Consider the following 20,870-nt stretch of genomic DNA (forward strand, 5'->3'; position numbering starts at 1 on the left):
AATTAGCTGGGAGGCTCCAATGACAAGCCGGAAGGAGTAAACTCAATCAGACTGCACCTCTGACAAGGTTCTGCCTTCCTCATGGTGATCTCATTGGCTGCTTTTGTATCAGGTTTGTCGGTATCCTGGAACCTGTAAAAGACAAAAAAGTGGAACCAAACAGATTATAGGGATTTTTAGACACGCTTAAAATGTACGTCCTCCTCTACGAGGATCTGTATAAATTGTAATAATTTTATCATTTAACTTTTTTATTATTATTTACTAATATGAATATTGTATGTAAGAATACATGTATGTTTATATTAGGGCTGTCAAAACGCATTAACGCATATTCATTTTAATGCCACAAATTTTATTAACGTGCTATTAACTCAGTGTGCAATTTCTTTTTGACCCTTGGTCTAGCCCATAGTTGATTAAATTGAGATGCAGCCTTAAGGGGGTTGCACATCGGACAAGAAGCGTCACGGCAGGAATGAGAAAATAAAGTGCAGGAATTGCTTGATGTTAAAATAATTATCAAGAGAGATACATTTTGGCACCTGACTGATGTTAAAAGAGTTATTAAGAGTGACAAGACTCTGAAGCGTGTGCACAGATGTGTGAGTGCCCGACCCCGATAACCACCCATATACACAAAATTACAGTTTTAAAAATAACTGTTTTAACAAGAATACACGCATATCTGTTATGTCTTCTTAAGTGAAAGTTTGATTAACTTTTGAGGAAAAAATATCTGATGTAACATTATATTAGATCTGCATTACAGTAGATCTTAAAGCTGTCTGTCTCAATGTCAATTAAACAACAAAAAAAGAGAAAAAAGTTTAACATATAACTGTTTTATATGACAAAATATGAATAACTAATTTTTGAAAATTTGCTCATTCCAACTCAATTTGCCAGCACGGGTCACAAATGATGCAGCAGAAAACAGAAATGGAGAAAGAAAGTTAAATTCATATACAAAACAATGGCTGATGGTTCTGTCGAAAATGTAAACAGACTGGTGTAAGTTAATTGCTCTGTGCAAAAAAAGAAAAACCACAGGTTCCCATTACTTCACTGTATTCTTTTTTTTCATGCGTTTACTTTTTTTTGTCCAAAAAACCTCCGGTGTGTGATAATCTTCATTGCGATTATTTTGCTGCCCCCAATTGTGTTGGAGCCTCCCCGATCCCAAATCATAAATATCAAACAAGTTTTATATTAACGACTCTTGATCGGGATGTTTTGTGCTTTTATAGCTGAAACAAGACACAGTACTGTGAAAGAATATTGACTTGTACAACATTTGTTTTTCTGAAGTCACATTTGCGTTTCCGTGAGATTTCGTGTCAGTTTGAAATCGTTACTACAGTCATCACGTGCTTGCATCTGGTCGAATTATTCAATGTGTGTGCATTCAGAGGATTTTAAAAATGTTGTTAAAATCATTTGACACTGTCCCAATGTCTGTGGTCTCCCATGAATTTAAAATTATTTAAGATATAAAAATAGTCAACCTGTCAGTTGCCTGTCTCTAAATAAAACCAATGGATCAACCTTTCATACTCTGGACTTAAAGGACAAGTTCGGTATTTTACACTTAAAGCCCTATTTTTAGATTTATTTTAGGTTTATGATGAAATAGAACGGTTTTGACTGAAGTTTGGACATATGATGCTGGCCCGAGAATTTTCGGTTTTTGTTGTATTACACCACCACCTCTACAATGGCTGTATAGGTGCACTGGAACAATCCTTTTTAAAATGCATTGGACTTTCGTTTGCAGGGACGTGGGGCTCGCCGAGTGGTCGGGGGTGTTCACTGATGTGCTCACACAAGGATCACTGCAAAAGATGCTTTCCAACAGGTGTTTTAGCATTCGTTGTAAACTTGTGGACCTATTTTTCCAAACGCCTCACACCCGTATATTCTTCCATTGATAGCTTGAATAATAGACACTCCAGCCCAGTTGGTGGCGATAATCCGCCTTTGCCAATTGCAAGAATACAAACAAAGTTCCCGGCGGCGGAGTAATACCGTACCTCACAGCACATCTAATACAAGTCAATGGAGTTGGACAAAAACTACGATAAAACCATCTTTTGCGGCGGTTTTTGTGTGAGCGTGTCGGTGGGCGCCCCTGGCCACTCGGTGGGTTTCGCGTCTTTGTAGACGAGAGTTTAATGCATTTTAGGAAGGATTGTTCCAGTGCCCCTATGCAGCCATTGTAGAGGTGGGGGGTGATACAACAAAACACCCGAAAATTCTCGGGCCAGCATCATATGTCCAAATTTCAGTCAAAACCGTTCTATTTCATCATAAACAATCAGAAAACAGGGCTTTAAGTGTAAACTACCGAACTTGTCCTTTAAGCATCATGTGTATAGATCTCTACCTCTCTGACTACAACACAGTAAAGCACGTTTGAGCATATGAGCTGGCCGCTAATGAACCATGGTCCACTTTACCAAATAGATGTACCCATGTTCGGAAAGAACCATGTGTACCTCACCTGTTATCCAGGCTTTAAACAGGGTGTAATTGCCTTTCGGAGCCTAAGAGATGATGTTTATGTAACCTGCTGGTAGATGGAAATACAGATGGGTTATTATCACTGCCCAAACAGATTTATTTTAGGGGGCTTAAAGAACCCAGAACCACAAGAGATGACTGTGATGTGCTTTTAAACCTCTTGTCCCCCGTTTTTTTCAGTAGAAATGCATCTGAAAATGTATGAAGAGCTGAGAAAACAGACAGATTTAGAGCTGTATCTATATATGAACATTTGTTCGAGTTTGTAGTCGAACAATGTAAACACACTTAGCATTTCTGTTTTTAGCAATAATGCCCTGCGGTCCTGGGACTTGGCTTTCACAAACTCAAAAGAAGGCAGTTTATTTATCCACTCTGCATTTCCAAAGGTTGCAGTAGATGCGTTAGGCTTGCCAAGTTAATAAAACAAAGGCCAGTCTTAACTGTGTAGGCGTATATATATGTCTGCTGGCTTATAGAACAAGGTTTCCTGTTTTATTGCTTTGGAAATAACAGCCTGGCTTTACACGTATTGTTGGCTCCGAGTGATATTTCACAAACTTTATCTTTGGTTTCCTCTTTTCAATTCATGTAAGTCTTGGTTTGTAATGGAGGTTCTTGTGAGAGCACACAGAATCCACGCTTTTGTAATGCTGGGCGTGCGACAACTGATCTAAAAGTGGTGCCAGGAGGTTTGTATAGCTGGTGTCATTTTAAGGATGAGACGCTGACTTCCACTTTTTCTTTTCTTTTGTTTTTCCTTCTACTGAATCTCTATTCTTTTCTCACTTCACCGGATAGGAACGCTTTGGAACTTGTCCTCCTATGAGCCGCTGAAGATGGTGATAATTAACCACGGGCTTCAGACGATGACTAATGAGGTCATCATCCCTCATTCGGGGTGGGAACATGAACCCAATGAGGATTCGAAGCCACGCGACGCAGAGTGGACCACGGTCTTCAAGAACACATCGGGATGTCTAAGGTATTGGGATTTTACTTATGCTTGTGATTAATTACTTGGCCTTACTCTCACTTTAACTTACAACTGTGGGAATAGTAATTATGATGCCACTGTGATCAAGTGATTTGCAGGGAGATTTTTTGTTTATTTCTCTCTTTTATATATTTAAACAATAACAGAGAGCTTTTTAGCTGCCATGCAACAATATGAAAAGTAAATGATAGGCATTGGGTGCGACGGTTCTTTATTATTCATCTATTCTTTTATTCCCATGCTGCTGCAGGGCATGATGGGAAATTTTGTCCCACAAGCCGGTTACCCTATTACCTGGCTAAATAAATGATATTTTTTGCCATAGCTTTATTGCTTTTCTTTATTTACAGTACACAGCTCACAAACAAAATACAATCAGCCATCACATTTACAAAGTTTTATGGGCAAGACCGAATTACCTCCACCATGATATTATTGTGTAATGACTAAAACAATATTATTGAACTCTCTCTTAAATGTCTTATTTGGTTACAGCAAAAAGCTTTTGCCCATGTAGTTTGTTCTAATTTGATTACTAAAAGGTTGCAGATGAACAAAAGAAGGAATTCATTTGCATGTATTGGAATTGTATTTCACTCTCTTGTTATGAGCAAATCTGCTGCTGTCATAACTTATTTTTATGCGGTTGTGTTTTGGGATATAGCCATATGGCAATAACTAGATGTCTCCTGTGCACAAAGGGCTATTCGATAGCAATAGCTTTGAAAATATCTCTATTATCATTTATGAAACCAGCAGTCCAAATTGTTCTGTTGCTATGTACATCTTCTATATACATATAGTACAAGATAAGGTGGGAATATGCTGTATAGATTGTAGCCATCAAACCAAATATTGAATTCATACAAAGAAATCAGAACATTTAAGTATACAAGTTGAGTCATAATAAGTAAAGTGAAATGAAATGGGGAATAAGTATTGAACACATGAAGAGAAAAAGGTGCAAAATGGTATAGAAAGCCAGGAGATCACCTGAAATCTGTGAGTTTTGAGAGAGAAACCCTGCCCCTATCAGTACTAATTGATATTGGCTGCTTTATTCTAATTGATGGCCTATAAAGGCATCTCATTAACCAGGAGGCACACAGGAAGACTTCATGATGCCTAAAAGCAAAGAACTCTCTCAAGATCTTCGTAATCTTATCGTTGAAAAGCATTTTGATGGGAATGGTTATAGGCTACATCTTGTGGAAATTTTGTGTCAATAGCCTACTTAGAAATCCCTTTACTAATAAAAATGCTCATGTGTCATAAAATACTTATTTTCCCTGCTGTAGATATATAGGATGTACTCTATATACATATAGTAATAGATAAGGTGGGAATAGGCTGTATAGAATTATCTTATTTGTCTTCTGTCAGTAATAAAAAAATATATAAAACGCATTACACAATACAATTTTTAAAATTTCTACATTGTAACTACAGTTTAAAATCAATGCCGTCTCTCCTGTATTTAGGCGTATTTGCTATTGTGTTACAAGCTTCTTTGTAGGAACTGATCCTGTCCTTTGGGGGTGATACTAGTAGCTCAGCTTTTGATTAAGATATCCAGTCACTAAAGGGCTTTATATTGCCATGGTTACCCTGCATTCTGCCATAATAACCAGAGTCATTTCTTCGTTCGCTTTCGTCTCAAAAAGGCAAGAGAAAATAGCTGAGAGAAGTCCGTGTTGATTCTGCACTTGTTTGTACTCTTCCTGTCTCTACAATAGTAAATAGGGTGTTGGTCCATTATTTGAACTGTGTCAGTTTCATAACGTTCATGGTTTGCAAGGCAAGCCCTGAGATGACTGATCCTCCATTCATTACTGGGCTTTCACAGACAGTTGATATCCAGCTTTCTAGTTGACATACATTAGTTGTATAATATTTCCAGATATGACACGATTGTCAAGTATTTCCATACTCATAATGTGACCTCTGCATTTACCAACCCATCCCAGTGAGTAGTGAACACACACACCCAGAGCAGTGGGTAGCTACTGTATCGCTGCAACACCCAAGTAGCATTTAGAGGGAAACATGCATTACTCAAGGCACCTCAGAAGGGCAACCTTCTGATCTCTGTCGTTAAGCTAGTGCAACTGAAATTCATCGACTGGCCCGCTAGGGGCTGGCTCCAAAAGGGAGTCAATCCCATAGACCCCCCCATGTTAAAATGCCCAACTTTACAGCAGAAACAAATATGTTTACAGTCTGCTACAGAAAGTGTTTTTGGTCTATATAGATAACTTTATCCTTCATGACAACTGTAAGGGGATATTTTTTTTTGTAACTCATGCTTTTCAAATGATATTAAGCCTTAAAGTTCTGCATAAATAAGGGTGTGGCCACTTGAGTGAAGTGCTGTCACTACCATCGAGCTAGGCAGGAGTGGTTTCAGCAACCAGCCACCTCAGCTTCATCTACACTATTTTGCCAAAAGTTTTGGGACACCCCTCCAAATCACTGAATTCGGGTGTTCCAATCACTTCCAGTGTAAGTAAAACTCTTAAGGGGATCGCACACCGGCCTAAAAAAATCAAACACATTGTTTTCTATGAGTATACTCACACCGGCGCCGCCAGGTGGCGCCTGTCCACGCCGCCCAGCTTTGAATCAGGAAGTTGCTCAAATTCCTGTCGCGCCCCACAGCGCCACTCACATAGTTTAAAATTAACATCATATTTGTCCCAAATCATTAACGATTAACATTGGCTGCTAACGTATATTTTGCATTTTGAAGTAGACGCTATCTGACGACGCTGAGCTGCGCGGCTGGTGTGCGATCCCCTTTAATGCTTCATCATACAAAGATATTTTGGACAATTTCATTCTTCCAACTTTGTGGGAACAGTTTGGGCATGGCTCCTTCCTGTTCTTACATGACTGTGCTCCAGTTCACAAAGCAAGGTCCATAAAGACATGGATGAGCGAGTTTGGTGTGGAGGAACTTGACTGGCCTGAGTCCTGACCTCAACCCAATAGAACAGCTGAGACTATGAGCGAGTTCTACATCAGTGTCTGACCTTACAAATGTGCTTTTAGGAGAATGGTCAAAAATGCCCATAAACACATTCGTAAACCTTGTAGAAAGTCTTTCAAGAAGAGTTGAAGCCATTATAGCTGCAAAGAAATCCCTTAAATATAAGGTTATGGGTACCCTTAATAAAAAAAAAACTTAAGTGTTCACTTAGGGAACCATAAGGCTGTCAATAATTATTTACCCTTAAATGCTAAATTATTACCTTTAAGTTCTGCTATGGGTTGCTACAAAGTCCTTAAGTCCCATTTTCCCTTAAAAACTTTAGGGACTAGAACAGGTCTCTTAACATCACACGCGATGGCTGATTTTATGGTTACCAATAAATTTCCAATGCGCATTTCTAACGATCAAAATAATCCCATAGAGAAAAGTGATGCGCATTTATTAGGAGAATAGCGGTTTGATCGTCAGTCAATCTAAAGTGCTTCAAGTTTGAATTACTTTAAGGTTTTATACATGTCGTACTTTACAGTCTGTTATTTGCGACGTTTCATTGTACACAAATCCGCCGTCTGTTGAGCTGCGTGCGTTGATCTGTTTATGCTTTAATTGTTCGTAACTATAGCAACCGCTTCTCCACTACCGTGTTTTGGCATAGACTGCCGTAAGGTAAGGGTGACAGTTAAGACCTTTGTTCCAACGCTCTTAAAGAAATGTCTTACCTCAGGGATTTTTTTTTCCTAAGGAAAACCCTCACTTAAGGAGTTTCTTGCGACTTTTTCGAGGGAGCTCGATGCGAAGTTTGTCACAACATGTATGTAGCCCGTCATGTGTGTGGTTCGTAATTTCAAAATATGTGTTCTGCGAGTCAAGACATCACGTGTCTTGTCAAAATAAGATATGACACAACAAACAAATATTTTGAAAACACGAGCCGCCACTGGCATATAAAGGCAAGTGTCTCAAAACTTTTGGCCATATAAGGTACGTCCCACCTCTTTACCCATTTTCGGTTAGTGCAAGTGATGGTGACAGCAGGCTCTGCCAACTATTGGCTTCAAAAAAGCTCTTCACAAACCTATGGGTGACGTCACGGACACTACGTCCATATTTTTTGGAGTCTATGGTTTCAACCTCCTGGCTGGGAGACTCGACCCGGTTACAAGTTCAACTCTCTTACCATTAGGGCACAACTGCGCCATCAAAAAATGTATAAAACCCAAACCTAAAACTTTCTAGTGTTTGTACAACAGATGAAACCGTGACCTGAAATTTAAACAATGTTATAAAGCCACAGTCATTATCTACTGTCTATCAACAGTCTACAACATGATGTTGCTTGCACTGAAACATGTAGTTTATTTCATTCTTACAAAAATTAGCTGATACAAGGCCACTTAGAAGAAGTCATCTAACAGCATCCAGTTCTGCCAATCAACTATTCATACTGTGTGATATCAGATGGACTCCAGGCATAGGATGGGATGCTAGTTAAGTTTTTTAAAATTTGCCTCAGAAATGGTGTGTGGTATGTCACCACAGAGCGAATATTTTGTTCCCTTTTTCCTTTAATTCCTTGCTATTTTCTCCCATGGCCAGTTTTTAATTTGAGATGTTCTGCCTTGTGTATGAGCTAAGCTCTGAAGCTCCAGAGGGATATGGCTGTGTTTTTCCTCCCTCTGTTTCCTCTATAGCAGCCAGGCCTCTAATCTCCTGCTGCCGGTTGTGCTGCAACCTGCTGGGCCACATCCAACATCTACTCTCTGCTCCGTGTTTGCTCTACCTCCCCGTTTAAATCTGCTCTTCTCTGTGTCTATCTATGCGTTCGCTCTCTTTTCTAGTGTGCTATATTGCAGTGCTTGGCATGTCTGAGTATCCTTAAATTGGTACCAAATTGATACAGAACAGTAGCGTTTTTCTATAGCATTGGTAGTACATAATATTGTCTACTGTAGTGTTGGTAGAGCACAGCGTTAGCAGCGCAAAGGTCATGGGTTTGATCCCAGGGAACATACATATTGATAATATAGACCCTTTTAAAGTAGACGCCACAGTTACGTCACTGCAAGCTGCGCGCAATGTGGTTGCAGAAAAACAGTGAAAATGAAGAAAAGGGGGCGTGCACACCAAAGCTTTTACGCCCACAGCCGGCGCATGTTTTCAATTGTTTCCAATGGAAGCTCTGTGTTTTTCAAATAAACCAGCAGCTAGTGTTTTTTGCCCGCGCTGAAAACTGGCGCTTGAAAAATATTCAACTTTGGGTAAAAAGCTCCGCTCGTCAATGTCAGTTCTCATGCGGCCGTCCAATCACAGTGGAGGAGAGGCGGGACAAGTATCACAGCAACCAACCATCTCACAGCTGACGTATCAGAGCGCTACCAAAGCGCTGGCATTCGGCATTGTCCAGGCGTTTTCAGCCGCGTTTACAAGTTTTGGTGTGCACAACCCCAAACTCACTAGAAAATATCTTGTTGTGATGTTGAGTGTCAGAATAGGAATGCCAAAAAAAGATGTCCTTCATTTTCATAAAATACCGTCATCGAAGACACCATTTGAAGAAAAACATAGGTGTTTATGGTTGCCCTTAAACGGACAGACTGGAGTAATGAAATTATCTGGAAATCTATTAATAATTAGAATAGAAAATAATTCGAGAAGATGTCCGGTGTTCTGTCAAAGTCTGATCCCTCTATGTGTTCTTTGTAGCGTTTTTATCACGTTTAATTTATAATTTATTTAAAATAAATGTTTTTTTATACTGAAAAAGTAATAATATCACCATTTATTAAATATTTCTTAATTTTTTCGTTTTCTATTATTTCTTTTCACCTTATATCTTAGCTTATGTCTTCTTCCTGTGTGCTCTCAAATTATTATGTTTACATATTAATAAATATATAAATATAACACACACATGATGTTTTTTATACGTATATAAACAGGCCTATGCATTTTAATTTGTATGTAAACAAAATAGTTTTATAATAGTTTTAGAAAAATCACGTATGCTATAAATATAAGGAAGAAATAATAGAAAACAGGAAAATTATGAAATATTTAATAAATGGTATTATATAGAATACATGATATTATTGCTTTTATATGTACTTTAGCGATTCACACTGTAAAAATAATTGATTTACCAATAAAGAACAATACATATAGACGGTTTCTTTGGACACACGTGCCCTGACACGATACACGTCTGGATCCGAACTTTACTTCCGGTCGAAAATGCCTCGTCGAAAATAACAAATGTTTTGGTTTCCTAGGTAATATATGTGTTGTTTTTTGCTTGGTATATAAATAAACTATGTTTAAAGAACTTTGTTGTTATTTATTCTTAGCGGAGTTTACCGGAAGTTACGTGCGGACCACGACAGCTGCTTGTTTATGTTGTTACTGCTGAAATCGTCTATACATTACATTCATGCATACAGTATCAGTAGCCAAGCCAGTTAAACTTTTATTTATCTAAAAAATAAACGTAACGTGATTAAAACGCTATAAAAAACATTACACTAAAGGGAAACATAGGGGAATCAGATTTCGACAGAACACTGGATCCATAAAAATCACGGTTTAATGCTAAAACACTTCACACCGCTACACTGTAAAAAAATACATTGTTTTATATAGATTTCTTATTATTAATCAATAGTGTATTATTTATTTATATATGAAGAGTTTCGTTGCAAAACGAGATAAATCCATTTTTTAACATTTTTGTCAAAACATGTTAATTATTATGTTATCATGTTATTATTTTGTTTTATGGTGCTGCTTAGCTGTATTTTTTAAGTTATGAAGGTTTAAATCAAAACAAACCAACTGCAGTTGCATTGAAATTAATTGGAATGCACAACCAAAAAACGAGATTTCTGAACAATTAAAAAAACGGTGGTTATCTCGTTTTGCAACGAAACTCTTCATATATATTGTTTTTGTCTTTTGTCCATCCTTACTGTAAGGTACATCCACAAATCCCAAAGATGAAGTTGAAGTTAACTAGAATTGTCTTCCCATCTATCTTCCTCTCTCACTTTGTCTTTACCTGCTTACCTCTCTTTAGCTCATTCTCCTTTGCCTGACTTTTGCCCTGTGTCAGATGAATCAATACTATTAGGCTAGCCAGTGCTTCAATGGGTATAAAGCTTTTTTCAGTGACAGCTGGTACAGTAGTATAACCACGACTGCTGTGTATTTGTTGTAGTCTGACGGGCACCGAAATGAGAATGTGTTTCCACATGATGCCCGCTCTCAGCAGGGTACCAGCACACATCATCTCAGACATGCGGTTGTGCGCAACGCCGCTCCATCCTCATTTTGCCTTTAAAGCCTCAGTTCGGGCTGTATCCATGGAAACTGTTTCCAGTAACATCTGTTGCCTAGTAAGCTGCTTGGAGGCAGAGTCTTGTTTGGAATGAAGAGTTTTCCTGTCTGGCCTCATTATTTTATTCATTTGTTTATTGATTCACTCATTGTGACAAATGTGCACGGGTTTTTTTTTATTATTATTTATTTGACCTGGAGATGTTTGAATGTCCTTGCACACTTAATTTAGATGAAAAGTATATTAATGAAGCATCACAATATTATGCTTGGATGTTTACATACGAATTTACCATGTGTGGTGCACTTTCAGGTCAAGTATTAATGTTTTTTATAAAACCATGAATTACGTAAAAGAAATTGGAGGCCGATTATTACATTGTGCTTACTGTCCTTCAAGCATTAAAGACAGGTAGCTGTAAAACCGCATCTCACCACTCGTATATTTGGACCAGAGCCACAACGTACAGCTGGAAAACGTTATATGTATTCCATGTGGGTGCTTTACTGCAAATGTGTTTAAATGTCTTTAGCTGGAAAACGGACCCATTTGTTTGGCAGGGTGTAAGATTAATATACGTTTTCTTCTGTTGTCTTTTGATAGTGATGTCTGTGGAGTTTTTAATGGGTAGGATTTCGTCTCAGGAATCTAGTTATAAAGAACTACAGCTGAGCAGCTGGCAGGAAATATCGCTGGGGTAAAGGATGAAGAAACCCAGATGGCTTTTGGTGTCTGTTGAGGCTGTGGATGCATCTGACATTCTTGTAATTTTCTTATGTAACACTAACCTTATAACTTTCTCTTGTGATCTGCCGTCTATGAGTTTTATAGCACGCTGCTGGCCGATATTGTTCCTGGTCATAAATAATGATGATAAGAGCTGGTCTGAGATCATTAATGATGGGTAGCCGAAAGTACCTTTGCTGAACGGGGCTTGAATGTGGGTTTAATTGGATTGGATGAGCGTGAAACCATTAAAGCTTTTTTTAAATTAGTTCACTGCTCAGAGATGATTGCCTTTGTGTATTTAATATTCTCAATAGGCCATAAACTAGTAAGAATTGCACTGTTCTTGTGCAATACTAGAAGTGTGTTTGTGTGGTCCAGAGGTAAAAGTTTTACTTTTGGTCCCTATGGTATTTTTATTTATTCTTACCTTAACTTAAGTCAGCTTGCTGCCTCACTGATTTTGGCCTCATGCTAAACAAATGCAAAGTGTCAAAAAAGCAGTTGGATCGTGTTACAGAGTATTTCTGTGCAGAATGCACTTTGCCTTTCCCCAGAAAACCCCACCCACACGTCAATCAGCGGGAGAGCGAGAACCAAGGACTCTATGTTACAGGCATCACTTCATGCGCCAGCTTTGTTTTATATCAAACTCAACAATGGCACAAAATAAGAAGTGTGTTTTTGGATGTACAGTAAGGAGAAAAAAGCTAGGATTATGGATACAATGGATATAGTTTGTTTTTCCGGGGTAGCAGCGGAGTTTTGCGTGTGTGTTTGTTTAACGCTGGATTTCATTGAAAAGTCCCAACCGGGTCATGAGTTGCATGCAGTAAGTAAGACTTCTGTGTTATATTGGAAATAGGCATATTAAAGGTCCCGTTCTCTCTGTGTTTTTGGAGCTTTGATTGTGTTTACAGTGCCCAATATAACGTGTGTTCGTGCTTCACGTGTAAAAACGCTGTATTTTTCACACAATTTACTTATCTGTATACCGTTGTTTTCACTGTCCTCAAAACGGGCTGATGTCTTCCTTGTTCTATGAAGTCCCTCCCTCAGAAATACGTATCGAGATCTGATTGTGTAGTTTGTTAAGTGTGTTGTGATTCAATAGCAGCTTAGCTTGCCGTTAGCTTAGCTGACGACTGACGTATTCTTGTGGGCAGAGTTTAGTCAACAAACTGTTCTACTGACATCATTAAAGCAGGAAGTAGAGGGCTGTAGTCCAAACCGGGCGTTCGCTGTAGGCTTTGAAAGAGGGATTCTGTTAAAGAAAATATATCGCCTGGCAGTGAACTTTGAGCTTTATTATTTTACAGGTATTATTTATGCTATTATAGCAACATTACACACTAACTAAGGTTTAAAAAATGCGATCAGGAAGAACTTGACCATAAGTTAACCAGTCAGTGTTGTATAAAGTGTTGACTCGTGACTCGCTCCTCCCGCAGCTAGTAACTCCTCCTTTCGAATCGGTAAAGCTAAACTGTCTTTTATAAATCTGATAGAACTAAAGACTCTTTAGAGATATGCGCATATATTTAGAGATATGACCAGTGAGCATCGATGTTCCCTTACCGGAAATCACGTGAACTTTTCTCAAGCTCTCCAACTTAAGTCGCACATGCCAACTCAATAAACTTCATGAAACGTTTTTAGTTTTAATGTAAACACACAGGGACTTAATATTTACTTATCTACTTAATATTTAAAGCAACACTAAAGAGTTTTTGCTCTTTGCTCCCCCTACAGGTTGGAAGCAGAATTGTCCATTACCACTGTCGTAAATAATTTAGCCTACTGAAGCAATGCTGGCTCTGATTGGATTGTAGGTCTGCCGTAAAGCAAGTTTTTGTAATTTTCACTCGAACTACAGGACCGCGACGTGACGGTTAAAAACCTCTTTAGTACGGTTTTGGCTGATAGAGGGCTGCAAAGTGAATGTGAAAGTGCGATTCACCCTGTTTCGGGTGGATGAACGACTGAAACTTTTTTGAAAACGTTATTTTAGGGTAAAATCTGTAGTGTTGCTTTAAATGTTATATTCCTCCAAATTTATGCACGGATATGTAAAAGAACAATTTAAGAGAATAATGACATTTTTATAATATACATAAATGGATAGTTCACATATGAAAATAATGTCATTAATGACTCAGCCTCATGTCGTTCCAAACACCTAAGACCTCCGTTCATCTTCAGAACACAGTTTAAGATGTTTTATATTTAGTCCAAGAGCTTGTTGACCCTTCATTGAAAATCTACGTACGGTATACTGTCCATGTCCAGAAAGGTAATAAAAACGTCTTCAAAGTAGTTCCTGTGACATCAGTGGGTCAGTTAGAATGTGTTGAAGCATCTAAAAGTACATTTAGCAAAAAAAGTTTAATCTCAGTGTGCTTGTCAACGTAAAAAATCTAAAGGAAACTTGATGTAGGGTTGGGGGGTTCAGATTGTCATATATCTACATAGAGGGGTTGTAGTTTAACTATTTCATTAAAAATAAGAGTAAGCAGTTTACCAAGCAAAATCATCTAATGATGCATAATAAGTACTAATGGCAACACTGTGCTATGTTCTGCAGGAATGTGAGTTCAGATGGTGCAGAGGCACGCAGACGCTTAAGGGAGTGTGAGGGGCTGGTGGATGCCCTGCTGCATGCACTGCAGTCTGCTGTGGGGAAAAAAGACATGGACAATAAGGTGAGTTTCATCTGCAGAAAACCAGCTCAGGCATCTCTATCAGTCTGTATTAAAACATATCTATATAAAAAATATAGAAAAAAATCTACATTTTCAATTATGCACTGTGTAAAGTGTGTGTGTGTGTGTGTGTGCGTGCGTGCGTGTGTGTTATGGCTGATGTACAGTTAGCCAATTAATAATGCAAAACACATCCTGACACATGATCTGGTCCCTGACATGAATTAGAGGGGTCTTATGTCCCCCTTACAGTAGTGGCTTGCTGACTGTACATTACCATGCTTATTAAACTGCTGCTTCCTAATAAATAAATAAATGGACATAAATTATTGATTTAAATTAATGCTGTTTTATATTACTATATGAGAATAAAGAGACCACAAGCAGAATGAAACTAGCAGAGCTACTGTATATAGGGAATCGGTCAGATTAGCCTGGGACAATAGTCAGTTTTGTAGTTTAAATGTCATTAAATAAAAATATTTGATGCTGTATTTGTAATAAATAATCATATACTAATATGCAATAGTATAGTTTAGTGTGCTTAAATAATCCTCTCTTTCTGTCTTTCTTCTCAGTCTGTGGAGAATTGTGTTTGCATCATGAGGAACCTGTCCTACCACGTGCACAAGGAGGTCCCAGGGGCGGAGAAGTTTCAGGACCCCTCTGCTCTTCAGGGCCCCGGCTCTGCGGGCACTCAGAGGAAGAAGAAAGATGACGCAGGCTGCTTCGGAGGGAAAAAGGCCAAAGGTCATTATTGAATTCGACATCATCTCATATATGTGATTTGTTCTTTTAAGACCATATTGAACTTTTTTGAGTCGTGATAAGGAGAAGCAGGTTCAGCAAAGCCATTTTCATCCAGCATCATAAAAACACTGCCGGCAGATAATAGGAAACTAAATAGTGCTAGAGGCTTTATTTGATCTTATGGGGCTCATGACTCATAGCTGTAGTGTGTGTCTAGGATATCAGCACTGAATCAATATTTATCTTTGCATGGATCTAGGTGTAAGTTTTACGTCTGTGGCATTACATTGTATCGATTTTGCACTCTGCAATATGACTGAGACAACAAGGGTTGTCTGGATACCATCCAGTTCTTTACATGGCAACTGGATTAAGATTTTTTCCTCTCTTACATTGACAGGTGTGTAGGTTTTCGAATACATTAATGACTTGAATTGAGAAATTGATTCCTCTTGTACATCCCAAAGGAGCAAATGACCAAAAATGCATGTAAACAGGACCCTTTTAATGAGGTTTGTTTATCTGTTAGTGGCCCTTGAGACATACTTTGAAGATTTAAGTCATCTATATTTGCAGAAGAACACACCCCTAAAAGCATTAGGGAATGTTTGGGAAAGATATTAAGACAGACCCAATTTTTGAGCACTTTTTTAAAGTAATGGCATAAATTAGTCTTGCTCACAAAACTTGACACTTTCTTTATAAACAGCAGAACAGTTTAAGCTGCTTTTCTTGTTTACTGTGAATTCGTTGTGTAAATTTAGGCCAGGAACGCACACTGTGATAGCCTAATGTTATCAGGGACATGATATTTAAATAAGGCATATCTATAATTAGCTTAATTTACATAATTAGAAGCAAATATGTACTGAAAAGAATCACAGTGATGTCATATACAAGTATGAATTTGGTGCGGGCAGTTTGTGCCAGTTCACACTGGACTGCACACATGCTTACAGAATAAAACAAATTTTTTTTACACTCTTTCCCCATTACTATGTATTTTTAAGTGGTTCACAAATAAGTCCTTCAATGCACACACTTTCTGAAATATCCCCTCTTTTTCCCTGCCTGCTTTGTTTTCTTATTGGTCTTGCTGCTGTTGCTGTGTTGGCTAACTTTAGAGGAATGGTTTAATCAAGGTGAGTCTCTCTTTCTGCTTCTCCTTTAAATGTCACTTTCTCTCTCTCAACATACAGTACATGTTCCCTTTTCCTCATCAGACTAAAATCTTCATTACCACCGTTTTGCACTTCTTTCAAATTTTTGTAATACTGGCCAGTGTTTATCTTAAAGCAAATGTCAAACCTGGGCTAATAGGCTCATTCATACCCTCTTTAAAATGAGATAAGTGTCTGTGCTGTTATCTGTTAATGAGGTTTAGGTTTTGCCTGTCGTACTGCCCATTGCTTCGAAGGGATGCTCATCATTTTCTCACCCTCATATGTGACGCTGCCTGTAAAAATACAGCTTAAGTATTTTTTTAGTCATTTACCATCTTCTACATACAATCATCCTACAGAATGTAAAGAACATTATAACCTTGACTGAGTAAGAACATGTCAAAGATAAGGGTGTCACTTCGATTTTAAATCGAAATCGATTGAAATGAAGTCACAATCTCGAACTTCGATTATAAAATGGAATCGTCGATGCTGCCACGCCCCCATGTCACGTCCGGTCGGCTTGCCAGGCAGGAGAAAAACATATGTTAAGTGCTGCGAGTTAACCTCCTCTAACTTAGGTAGCTACAGCCAGTCAAAAGGTAGCATGGCAGATGCAGGAGACACTACGCGAGCTACTCTTTACATGGGAAACAAAAAAACAGCAATTCATCATTCTTCTTCCTCCAAACACGTTTAGTGGAATTATGACCAAAAAGTTCTATTTTGGTCTTATCTGACCACATGACTTTCTCCCATGACTCCTCTGGATCCTCCAAATGGTCATTGGCAAACTTAAGACGGGCCTGGACATGTGCTGGTTTAAGCAGGGGAACCTTCCGTGCCATGCATGATTTCAAACCATGACGTCTTAGTGTATTACCAACAGTAACCTTGGAAACGGTGGTCCCAGCTCTTTTCAAGTCATTGACCAGCTCCTTTCGGGTAGTTCTTGGCTGATTTCTCACCTTTCTTGAGACCCCACGAGGTGAGATCTTGCATTGAGCCCTAGTCCGAGGGAGATTGAAAGTCATGTTTAGCTTCTTCCATTTTCTAATGATTGCTCCAACAGTGGACCTTTTTTCACCAAGCTGCTTGGTAATTTCCCCGTAGCCCTTTCCAGCCTTGTGGAGGTGTACAATGTTGTCTCTAGTGTCTTTGGACAGCTTTTTGGTCTTGGCCATGTTAGTAGTTGGATTCTTAGTGATTGTATGGGGTGGACAGGTGTCTTTATGCAGCTAACGGCCTCAAACAGGTAATAGGAAAATAAATGGAGTGGAGGTTGACATTTTAAAGGCAGACTAACAGGTGAGGGTCAGAATTCTAGCTGATAGACAGGTGTTAAAATAATTATTTGCAGCTGTATCATACAAATAAATAGTTTTAAAAAAATTATATATTGTGATTTTGGGATTTTTTTTATTTATTTCTCGCACAGTGGACATGCACCTACAATGACGATTTCAGACCCCTCAATGATTTCTAAGTGAGAGAACTTGCAAAATAGCAGGGTGTTCAAAAACTTATTTTTCTCAATGTACGTGCGTATACCATATTTTTCCACTGGCAGCACGACTAACATGGCAGGGCATCTCCGGGTTCAAGGTCAGATATTATATTTCATAAAAGTCTAATCTAAAAATGGCATAGCATTTTTTGTGCTTTCAAAAAAAATGCAAAAATCGAGAATCTAATATAATCGTGTCCTTAGAATCGAAAATGTAATCGAATCGAGGATTTGGAGAATTGTGACACCCCTAGTCAAAGTTTATAGAAATTAGGGCTCTCAAATGATTAAGCACGATTTAGCACATACAAAATAAAAGTTTGTATGCAATTATACATACGACAGCCCTAATTGAAATTAATAAATAAAATCAAAGTTTCAGTTTGATAAACAATTTTATAAAATTGAAAAACCTGTGTCATTAGGCATCATTGACATAAAACCTATAGTGATCTTGTATCTTTGAATACACTCTTCATTTACGATTAAGAAATGCAATTAAATGAAATGTTTGGAATGACATGTGATGGGGTAAATGATGACTCTTCTTTTTGGTGTGTGTACTAAAACATGATAGTGGACTAGTATCCCATTACTTCACTTAGTTATAGACATTTGTCCTCCATGCAGAAGGCTTTGCATTATTGATTTGGTTTTTCTCTATTGGGAGCTGATGTCAGAAGGGTCAGGTTGTCTCTGCATATCTGTGTAGTAGCTCGATTCATGTGTCTGTGTGTGTATTTAAGACTGAGTTGAATCTGACGTTTTCATACCCATATAGTAATTTCTCTCATACAGTGACACTTACAGCTGCTTTCCCTCTCATACTCTCTCACTCTCGTCTTCACACAGGGAGGAAAAACGGAGAGCACGACAAAAACTATGACACATTGGACCTACCCAAGCGTACAGAACCCACTAAAGGTACGTCTTCCTTTGACACCCCCGAATTATTACATCTTTAAGCTGTCACTCTTCTGGAAAAGGTACATGAAATGTCTGACTCCTTGGTCTCTAAGTGAGAAATCTAGTCACAGAACGCAGGTGAATTGCTCAGGGAAAGTCAATTCATGCAACATGCATAATTCAACTCTACACTTAGCCCTTATTACCCCAAACGCTGTGCTAGGCCAATGCGCCGTTACTGTAGAAGACTGCCGAGGATCCTGCTGCAGAGAATTGTGGGATATGAAAAAGCTATAGGACATTAACATTGTTTTCACTGAGCTGTAAGGTATGTCGAAGAGTGCATACGTAGATCCTCCGGGAGCTCCTAGGTATCAAGTAGCAGTACTCTTCTTCTGCCCAAGCATTTTCTCATTATGAGTCGTAAATCTTAGCTATATCTCTAACTGAGTACATTCAGGTAGAATGAGGTTGATTTACCATTATAGACAAGCCAGGTTGAACTTCACTGCGCTGTTTGTGGGTTTTGTAAGAGAAGCTTAAACCTTTAGCTAGTGGTTGTCTGAAAATGAATCACAAAGGATTTAGGAAAAGAGATCAGTCATCAGAAGCTCATGAATACCTCTTGCCTCCTGACAGACTGATCTAGGATCATTTTACCTCGAGAGCTGCACTTAGTGAGCCACGCAAAAGGTTGTATTGAGGCTAATTTTTTATATATTACTGTAGTCGAGCCGTAAAGAGGAAAGAAAGTTTATCGTATTGTATTGTAAAATGACCTTTCTTCTTTGAAAAAGATATATGCTTGTGAAAACAGTTTACTGATCTCTCTTTTATTAGAGAAACACCATGGTTATGTTTGTTATATTGAAAAGGCTAATGATGATATTGGGAAATAATGAAAGCAATAAAGACAGCAAACTTCAGATGTGTCATTAGATGTTTTGTTGCAAGCTGGTGTGTGGCTTGAAGGAAGTAGTGGGAATGTGCTGAGGAACTGTTTTGTAATGTTTTCAGTCATTTCTGTTATGGGTCGTAAACACATTATTCAAGCATACTGCATGCCAGTACACTGGATGACGTCATATTAGTGAGTTCTCTAACCAGTAGTTGGCTTTACTAACAAAAGTCAAGAATGACATCATCTTTAAGGAAGTGACATTATTTTTGGTGGGAATACATTGTTATTTAAGGTAATTACCCTTAAGGGTTGCATTTTATTTTACGGTATGTGTACTTAGCTTGTACATATATGGTAAATATGTTGTACTTACAGACATTTGTGTGGTACTTACTTTTGAGTGTCTACATGGTAAATATGTAACTCTAGGTAAGTACTACAGTAGGTAATACCAGATACATACTTACAGTGTATGTATATTGTACCTAACCATAGATATATACACTAGATGTCGCTTTGGGTTTCTAAGCATGCGTCAAACCACCGCCATCTTGGAACAGGGGTCTTGTCATAGGAAGTAGCTAGGTAAAGTTGCTATCTCCGCCTGTACTTCGAATTCATGGACGATGCCGGACTTTTGTGCTGCGTATGGATTAGGCCTAGCACTATGCATTATAGTTAGAAAAAGTAGATTTTCATAATATCAATTTTTTCTTTTTTTCTGGACTCAATGCTTAATAAATGTCTGACTGTTGAAACGAACCAAAAGAAAACCAAGAAAATCGCATTTATGACGATTTATAATGATTTTATTTTCGTTACACCATTGCCTACAGTGACGCTGATGCGGGGCCCCCCTGTTTCAAGATGGCGGCTCTATTTGACGCATTCGGTCCAATGAACTGTCGTAGCCAAGGCGACATCTAGTGTACATATCTATGGTACTTATAAATGAATGTACAATATAAGTATCTAGTACTTGCAGGCAACTGTGGGCTAATGACAGGTACTTATAGTGTATATGATAAGAAACACTACTGTACTTACAAATTGTAAGTACATGGTAGGTGTATAGTATATACTGGCCAGTGTACGTAAATGACCAGCACATATAGTGTATGTATACTGTAACTAACGAGAAACACTACTGTACTTATAAATTGTATATAGTGTACATGGTACATATATGATAACTAATAACAAACATTACTGATGTGCCATTTTATCTTTGTTATTTATTGTACCCTTTATATCCAACCATTGAATACCGTACGCATTATTTACTGGGTACATTCAGCAGTAAGTCTATATTAAATGCATGGAAACAGGACTGTGAAACAAAGTGTTGCATTTTACACAGTTATTACATAGGA

At 38.2% G+C, this 20,870-nt stretch overlaps 1 protein-coding gene across 17 annotated transcripts in view; it reads left to right on the forward strand.

Annotated features, from left to right (window-relative positions):
- The window catches only part of arvcfb (ARVCF delta catenin family member b), a 292,272-nt gene that overhangs the window by 226,727 nt on the left and 44,675 nt on the right, over positions 1–20,870 (forward strand). For 14 of the 17 annotated variants that reach the window (XM_055199147.2, XM_055199145.2, XM_055199149.2 and 11 more), the window contains 5 exons: positions 3,325–3,508; positions 14,153–14,270; positions 14,849–15,020; positions 16,145–16,162; positions 18,543–18,614. In XM_055199147.2, coding sequence (XP_055055122.1) covers positions 3,325–3,508; positions 14,153–14,270; positions 14,849–15,020; positions 16,145–16,162; positions 18,543–18,614 — 564 coding nt within the window. The remainder of the gene's footprint in view (positions 1–3,324; positions 3,509–14,152; positions 14,271–14,848; positions 15,021–16,144; positions 16,163–18,542; positions 18,615–20,870) is intronic. The other 3 variants (XM_055199150.2, XM_055199138.2, XM_073860779.1) reach the window with 1 other exon arrangement.

This window comes from Misgurnus anguillicaudatus, chromosome 22, assembly GCF_027580225.2.
Source record: "Misgurnus anguillicaudatus chromosome 22, ASM2758022v2, whole genome shotgun sequence".
Taxonomy (NCBI): Eukaryota; Metazoa; Chordata; class Actinopteri; order Cypriniformes; family Cobitidae; genus Misgurnus; species Misgurnus anguillicaudatus.